The sequence below is a fragment of the Apium graveolens genome, unplaced genomic scaffold, assembly GCF_009905375.1.
Source record: "Apium graveolens cultivar Ventura unplaced genomic scaffold, ASM990537v1 ctg6595, whole genome shotgun sequence".
In the NCBI taxonomy this organism is placed as follows: domain Eukaryota; kingdom Viridiplantae; phylum Streptophyta; class Magnoliopsida; order Apiales; family Apiaceae; genus Apium; species Apium graveolens.
The window spans coordinates 9,588-18,632 of record NW_027419619.1 but is presented as its reverse complement, the minus strand read 5'-3'; the positions used below and the strand labels follow the sequence as shown (position 1 = coordinate 18,632).

The 9,045-nt window shown below is 32.7% G+C and overlaps 2 protein-coding genes across 2 annotated transcripts; both read right to left on the bottom strand.

The window, feature by feature from the left end:
- Positions 1–620: 620 nt before the first annotated feature.
- Positions 621–2,093, bottom strand: LOC141703377 (uncharacterized). Its single transcript, XM_074506907.1, has one exon. The coding sequence runs from the start codon at positions 2,091–2,093 to the stop codon at positions 621–623; it is 1,473 nt and encodes a 490-aa protein (XP_074363008.1).
- A 4,077-nt stretch (positions 2,094–6,170) lies between these two features.
- LOC141703376 (uncharacterized) lies at positions 6,171–8,395 on the bottom strand. The gene is made up of 5 exons (XM_074506906.1): positions 8,018–8,395; positions 7,676–7,910; positions 7,185–7,486; positions 6,499–7,077; positions 6,171–6,359 (listed from the first exon to the last, which is right to left on the bottom strand). The coding sequence occupies exons 1-5, from the start codon at positions 8,393–8,395 to the stop codon at positions 6,171–6,173; spliced, it is 1,683 nt and encodes a 560-aa protein (XP_074363007.1).
- Positions 8,396–9,045: the final 650 nt, after the last annotated feature.

Below are 9,045 nucleotides of genomic sequence, written 5' to 3'. Positions count from 1 at the left end.
ACTTGACCCCATTCAGAGTTTACAAATTCTGACACACTATTTGGTCCATCAGAATTTATCAAATCCTGATCCAAAACTGTTACAATCAGAATTTGTTAAAACTCTTGCTAACTAGCGGTCCAAGTACCTCTTAAGGTTTATAGGGGATAGACTCAGATACATAAGTATCTAAAAGTATATGGTAGATGTACTACCAATTCAACCTTATAATTTGTTATTACCACATTGAATACACTTCGAGGGATCTCCTCTCGGGTGTATTGGGTTCCCGCTATTGATGAATTATGATGGGTTATCAGTCCCATCCCCAACCTCGACTTAAGGACTACAGCATGCTCAAGCCCTTTAGTCAGTGGATCAGTTATATTATCAAGAGGTCCTATGAACTCTATAGCAATAATCCTATCAGACACAAGACCCCTTATAGACTTTAGTCTAACTTGGATGTGTCTCTTTGTTTTAGCATTATACTTTACACTTCTAGCTTTGTCGATAGTTATAAGGCTATCATAATAAACAGAAATGGCAGGAAGCGGAGGGGGAAACTGTATTTGCCCCATAATCTCTTGGTTTTTTCTTATGTGACTTTCTCGGAGGGGGAAACTGTATTTGCTCACACATCACCTTTGCACGCCCCCTGAATGTCGAGCACAAACTGATCGCCTCTCTACACTTCCAAATTTAGTACTCCTTCTTAGAGGATCATCTGCATCTAAAAAATATTGAGCAGTGCCATAAAAACTTATTTTCCCACCATATTTGAGTTGTTTACCTTGTACTTCTCCCATACAAACTGGACACGATAACTTACCTTTGGTGGACCATCCGCTAAGCATGGAAAGTCCAGGGAAGTCACTAATAGTCCACAAAAGTACCGCCTTCATGATAAAATTTGTACGTGAGAACATGTCATATGTTTCAACTCCAGTATTCCACAGCACTTTCAATTCATCAATCAATGGCCTAAGATAAACATGCAAGTCTTTGGTTGGATCTGTCGGCCCAGGAATAAGAAGAGGCATGAACATATATGGAGCCTTTGTACACATAGAGGGAGGAAGGTTGTACACAACAACTACCACGGGCCATACCGTATACTCCTTCGCGTGCTTGTCGCGAAAAGGGTCAAATCCATCTGTAGAGAGCCCGAGTCTTACATTTCGAATCTCTTTTGAAAATTTTTGAAATCTCCGATCAAATTGTTTCCATTCATCTCCATCCGATGGGTGACTTAATTCACCTCCAATTGCAATTCTATCATGGTGCCATCTCATACATTTTGCAGTAGTCTCGGCCATGAATAGACGCTGCAATCTCATGGTAATAGGAAAGTAACGCAAGATTTTTCGTGGAATCTTCTGTTTTTTAGGATCTTTCTGCTTCTGGTATCTGTCTCCATTGCATATATCACACTTTGTCTTGTCACCATGTTCCTTGTAAAATAACATGCAATCATTCTCGCAAGCATCAATCTTCTCATATTGCATATGCAATCCTTTAATCATCTTTCGCATGGTGTAGTACTTTTGGGGCAATTTATGATCACTAGGCAATACTAATCCAATAAGATGAAGCAAATCATCAAAGCCATTATTACTACAATTATGCTTATTTTTCCACTCAAGTAACTTCATTGAGAACTCCAATGTTGTAAAATTGACATTGTTTGGATAAATTGGTTCAAAAGCAATATTCACCATCCTGTAAAATGATTTTGCTGTTTCGTTTGGTTCTTCAGAATTCTCGCAATCCTCAAAATCGTTATCATCATGTGCATCATACATGTCGTCGTCTCTGTATCTAGAACTCGTTCCAACCTCGACTTGTGATATATCTTTCTCCCCGTGACAATCCCATATAGTATACCATTGCATGATACCATGTCGATACAAATCAATTTTCACGGTATTAGGCAACTTAAAATACCTATTTCGACAATCTTGGCACGGACATCTTATAAGAACATTATCTTCTTCTTCACCATGTTCTATAGCAAATTTAATGAAACGATCCACTCCAGCCTTATATTCTTCCGTTATATATTTTGCCTCATTAAATCGATTACGACCAATCCAACTACGATCGAATGCCATCTACAAATGCAGACATATACGTAATTATTTACCACTAACAATATCAATATATTGTTTGTCAAATAAAATAATATCAACATATTACACTATGTATCATCATCCTATCAATAAAGTTAGTACACAACAATTATTTGATATTTATGAACAAATTCAAATTAATCAAATCATTTCTACATATGTTAAAGGTATGCAATTATGAAAAAAACAATGACTTATAAAATTCATAAAATACAACAAAAAATAATCGATAATTTTACTTACTTGATGATAATGGATGATTACATGAATGCAAAATGGGGTGAAAGAAGGGAGAGGATGAAGAATTGCGGCTGCTGGAATGAAAGAGGCAGTAGGGTTGCTAAAATGGATATCCTAAATTCAACCGAATTAAGTTGTGATAAACAGGCGGCTAAATTTAATTGAAAGCGGTTGTATTTAGAAATTTAACCGAAAGTGGTTGTATTTAATGTTCAACTAAAAGCGGTTGTATTTATTATAGACAACCAACCACTTGCGGTTGAATTTAGCAAAATAAATTACAAAACAATAAAGTTTTGTAAAAATAATCAAAAATCGTTAAACTAATGTAAAAATATTAAAAACTAATTACAAGATCTAGAATTAATATATTATTGTCTATTTACATATTTTAACAATATTGAAAATATTAATTTTATTTTTCTGATTTTTTTTAGAAAATTATTTTTAAAATTTTGAGCTGATATTTGGCTCCAATTTTTCCCTCTAACTGTTTTGGCGGGAAAATTTCATTGGCGGCATAATTTCCCTCCAATTTTTCTAGAGCGGCTAAATTCAACCGTTTGCCATTGTAAAAGGTTCCGGTTGTAATTGTTCGGTTGAATTTAGGAGAGGCTAAATTCAACTGCAAGAGGTTGAATTTAGCCGCGCGGCTAAATACAACCGTTTCCGGTTGTAATTGATTGCGGTTGTATTTAGTCGGTTGTAATTGTTTCTAAATTCAACCGCCTAAATACAACCAGTTTTTAAATATGACTGTGTGCGATTGAATTTAGTCGGGCCCTATTAAATTCAACCAGATATGGTTGTATTTGATTCCGGTTGTATTTGTGCAGTTGTATTTAACCTTATTTTCTTGTAGTGTAGCATTTGTTACATTATTTTTTGATTTGATTTTGGTTGCATATATTACAAAGAAAATCAATTTCAATCCGGTATCAATCCGGTATCTGAGAAATCTGAATCAATAAAAAATAAATTATATTTTTTTATGATACCATTTTGTCAAAATGTTAATATCAACGGAAATAGGTGAATTAAATTAACAAAAAAGCAATTTCATGATTCATTAATCAACCAAAAAGCAAAATAATTAGCATATCAAATTGTAAATGATGAAAGATGATGATGACGGTGAAGGATGATAGAGACACGATGGGTGTGGATAATGAGAGAAAAGACGGAGGATCATATTGTTGAAAAAAAAAGGATAGAGAAAGTGTAATAATGAAAAAAAACACCGTATTTTAATTTTTTTCATTAATTTTTTAAAATTAATAATATTTTTTCTATTAATGTGAATTTAAAGATCTAGATGTAGAGTTTAAGAAAAGTTAAGGTAGTCATTGACTTATGTGTTTATTTTATTAAACATCTAAATATTAAATTTCTTAATTTTAAAATAAAAAAAGGATAGTAAATAAATGTGAAGATTGAGTTTTTACATGATTTTTTCATAATTTCATGAAAAAGATCTCGAGACTAGCCTCCAAATCCTTATTTTTTGCAAAGACAATTGATAATTGTAGGTCGGTTGTGGTTAGGTGTGTAGCAAGGGTAAAATGCTAGTTTAAATAATAGTAGAATAATGTAATTTTTTTCTATTCTATTTATAATTGAATAAGGATATTATTGTATCACTTATTCTACAATATATAATATCGTCTTTTTTTAAATATATATTTTTAATGGTTGAGATTGTTTTGATGATAGTAATAAAATTTGGTTCAGCTGGTTAAAGAGAGGATCTTGGTCACATGTTCGAATCTGATATGAGGAGAATTTATAATTATGCCTCATGTCGCTTAAATGCGGTTTACCTTGGTTCACGTGGTTTGCAGGCTATTGCGTGAGCCCGTAGGGTTTATCCACTGCGCACCCAAAGGGTAGTGGGTGCGGGTTAGCTATGATAAAAAAAAGTTGGATAAGAAGTTGTAACGTTTATTATATACATATAAGTTGAGATTATTACCGTATAGTGTATAGTACCAAAATTTCCAAAAGTTGAATAAGAAGTCAACTATGTATTAATTATTATATACAAGTTGATCACCCATGCCAGGTTAATTTGTTTAGATAATTTTTACATATCATAATAATATGTGTGTTATGTCAAAATTTCTAATTTTTACTCAAAAAACTCAACCCAAACTGTCTAGTGGTGGGAAGGACCGCCCAATATACCCAGTAACACGAATATGTGTAATACGTGTACTGAATGTATATCATTAAGATATATATTTTGTATATATTATGCATAAATATGCCAAACATGCATGTTTTTATAATTGTTTTCTTAATATAGAATACACATGTTGAACACATTTGTATTCAATAAACTCAAAATTTTAGTTGTGGTGATCACGCATAAAACATGTGTATAGTTAAAACAAAATATTAGTACGCATAAGTTGGCCGGTATTTAACCTTCACTCTAGGGTAATATGTATTTTCGGAAATCCGGTTTTAAAAGTAGCATAGTACGTGTTCTCATTCTACATCACCATTATTATGTATATATGTTATCTATTATAGTATAATTGATTATTAAAAAAATAAGGGAATTACAATATAATTCTAATAATCCTATTAATTTATCGAAAAACAATTTAGAATTGGACAAACCATATAAAACTAAAGGTAAAATAAAGGTGAGAGCAAAACAGGAATTAAAGTCATTGTTAATTTTATTTTTTATTTACAATTATTTAAGAAAAAGTATAAAAAATTATAATATACATGTGTTAAATACATTATTTGCATTAGAATTATAATTAAATATTATAAATATATAATTTCAATAATTTTATTATTTTATTAAAAAAAATACTCCAGGGTTATATTATAACGACTCATGTATTTTTTAATTATTTAAATAAGTAATTGTGGGATATTAATTAAGTAAAATATGTGTCTTGGTTTTGGCAGCAGTATGTTGATATATACTATTTGTCTGTGATTTGTTAGTATAAAGGATTGGAATGTGTAGTTAAAAATTGAGTTATATTGTTCTGTTTTATTTTTAAAGGTGATTTTATTAGAGTTTTAAAACTCATAAATATTTGAATTGTCTCTAAAATTAGTTTTATGATTTTATAATTTCAATACTTATTTTTGGGATTTTACAAAATTTAGATATCAATATTGTATCAATTATTTAACCTTGTATGATTTTCTGATTGTATTTATTTTGTAAAAATCTGTATTAAATTCTAGAATTCTTTAAAAAATTATGAAATTCATATTTATGTAAGTTTGAAATATTCCGAGAATTTTAAAATTATTTCGGGAATTTTTGGAGTTAGTTTCACTCGCGCGTTGATTCGTTTAATTGATAAAAGCGGGTATAAATTACATTTTAGAAATTATTTTAAAATTTCGAAATTTATGTTTTTATTAAATTTGGAATATTTATAACATTTTAAGAATATTTTCGTGATTTTCTGAATTTGTTTTAAGTGCAGCTCGGTTCGTTAATTGTGAAATACGGGTACGAGTTGAGTTTCAAAAGTGCTTTAAAAATTATGGAAATTTTATTTTTTTAGTTTCGGGATTTTTTATAAAATTTTAAAACTATTTTTATAATTTTCTGAGTTTATTTTTGTGCAACTTGGTTCGTTAAAATTACGAATACGGGTCAAAAAATCAGGCAAGAAGGACACGTGTTTGATTTTCAGGCTGCGTGTCTCTCATTTTTATACGTGTTTACAATTGAGTGTTGGCATATAAAAAAATAGAAACAGAACTGGTAAATGATAAACATCCTCATCTCTTTCCTCACTCAATCTATCTCGCCTGTCTCTCTTTCTCTCTACAATCTCATCTCTCTCTTAAATCCCTTCTCTCTCCTGTTTTTCTTTCCTCTATTTTGCCCCTCCCCGTCCTCTCTGTTCGCCGCTCCTGTTTCATTTTTCCGGCCGCCTCTCCGGTGTTCAGGTTGCCGCCTTGGTTCGCTGTTTTTCCGGCTTGTTTCCCATTCGCAGTTGTGTAGTCAAGATAGTCCGAAACCTGCTTTCCAGCAACTAGGTTTCTAAATAATTATTGGTTTTAAACAAACCATACATTTACTGTAGTCAGGCATTCTGTGAGCTAACCAAACCTTTGTTGGAACAATTTTTGATTTTACCTTCCATAAAAATAATTTTACCTTTTCAGGCACCTTGTATTTCCAAATTTGTTCCCATTCATTGCCTTTCTCTACTTCACTGTTGATCAGTAGTTCATAAGTTACTCTAGTATTGTATGTATCCTTAACTGGTACCCAAATAATTCTGTCCTTTTTAGCAAAGAAGCTCACTGCATTTACTATATCTTCAAGCTCCTTCAGATCCTCTAATTCCCAAATTGTCAACTTCCTTTTCCAAAATACCTCACCACTCCTATCATAACAATCCCATAAGGTCTTAAAAATGTTTACTTCTTTCTGTTGTAACTTAGAAAGACTGTACAACCTAGGGAATCTTTCCATTATGGTTATATCTTTGTACCAAAGATCTTCCCAAAAAAGAGCTGAATCCCGATCAGCAACTTCCCATCTCATAGATCTAGGTCCAAAAAAACCAGATTCAGAGTGTTTAGCAACTGCCTTTATTATGCCCTGTACCATTATTAAGCATGATTTCTGTTTTCCTAGCAACTCTAACCCCTCACTCTGACCACAACCATACATGCCTCTTAACCATACATTCCATGCCATCTTTCTCTCAGCTTGCCATTTAAACCACCACTTACAAAGCAATAATGAGTTCCTAATCTGCAATGAACTCGGGCCTAATCCTCCTTGTTTCCTTGATTTGCATACTGAGCTCCAAGCTACTAAATGCATCTTTTTACCTTTCTCTTCTCCATCCCCTGAAGAGTTTCCCCAAAAAATTCCCTTCCAATTCTTTCTAGTTGATTACATACTCCTACCGGTACTTTGTGTAATGTAAACCAATAGATAGGTAAACTATCCAAAGTAGACTTAACCAAAGATAACCTCCCAGCTTGGTTCAAACTATCTCTCTTCCAGTTGGCTAATTTACTCCTAAACTTCTCCACCAATGGTTTCCAAAAAACTTTCTTTCTTGAGCTAACACCAATTTGACTCCCTAAATAAACCAAAGGCCAAGATCCTAATTTGCAACCCAACCTTTCTGCCATAAAATTAAGTTATGAATTTTGAATGTGACAGGAGTATATGCTACTTTTTTGGAAGTTCTTCTTCAAACCTGATAGCAACTGAAAATATTGTAATACTTTTTTTATTCCCAGAATGGATTTCTCATTTCCTTGTAAAAATACTAATGTATCATCAGCATACTGCAGATGAGTAATTTTCTTACCTTCCTTTCCCAACTGTAAGCCCTCAATGATTCCTTGCTCACTTGCTGTATTTAACATACTGCTTAGTACCTCTCCCGTTAAATTGAAAAGCATGGGAGAAAGAGGGTCCCCTTGTCTAATACCATTAGACATGCTGAATTCTTTAGTAGGTGTACCATTAACCAGCACAGATATCCTTATTGACTTAAAAAAATCCTCCATCCACTTAATCCATCTGATCCCCAGGCCCAAACACTTTAGAGTTTGAACAAAAAACTCCAATTCACTGAGTCAAAAGCCTTCTCAAAATCCAATTTTAAGATCAAACCTTTATTCTTTGACTTCTTCATACTGTGGTAGACCTCATTTACTATGAAGATGCTTTCAGCAGCCCGCCTACCCTTTACAAAACCAAACTGATTTACCCCTACTAACTTATCATAAACTGTACTTAGCCTATTTGCCAACACCTTAGTTAAAATTTTAGCAACACTATTTATTAAGCTTATAGGTCTAAACTCACTTGGCTTATTTGGTACCCTGACCTTAGGAACCAGAGCTATGAATGAAGAATTAAAGCCTTTAGGAAGACATCCAGTATTAGCAAACCAATTAAACCCTTCCAACACTTTATCCTTCAGAAAAGGCCAAAACTCCTTAATATACTTCATGTTTAATCCATCTGGCCCAGGAGCTTTATCACTATTGAATGATTTCAATGCAATTATTATCTCCTCCATACAGAAATCTCTCTCCAAAACAAAACTTCTTCCTTATTTAACCTCTTACTCTATAAGTGACCCCACCTCCAAACATTCCATCTTTTTGAATTGAATATAGCTGTAAAGTACTTGTAAAAAATCATTCTGACCTCCTGAGCTTCAGTTACAACCTTTCCATCTACAACAATTCTATCAATTTTATTTCTGCATCTCCTTTTCTGAATCACTTTATTAAAAATTTTGTATTTTTGTCCCCCTGCAGATTCTAATTATTCCTTTCTTTCTGCCTTAGCATTGAATCCCTTTTCCTATAACTATCAGCTAATTCTACTTGGCACCTAACAACTTCCTCCCCTCCAACATGACTACCATCTAGCATTCCATTCTGTTTTCTAGCTCTTTAATCTTAATCTCTAGCTTATCCTTAGCTCCTTTGCACCATTGTTTCATTCCCAACTTAAATTTCTTTAACATAACTTGAATATTCACTTGCATTCTAGCTTCTTTACCTAGCTTCCAAAAAATTTCCATTTTGACCCTAACCTCTTCATCATACAACCACCAATTAAACACCCTAAAAGACACTGGATCATTCAGAATTTTACAAGCATTCATCAACAAAGGTCTATGATCCGATATCATCCTATTAATTACCATAACTTCCCAGT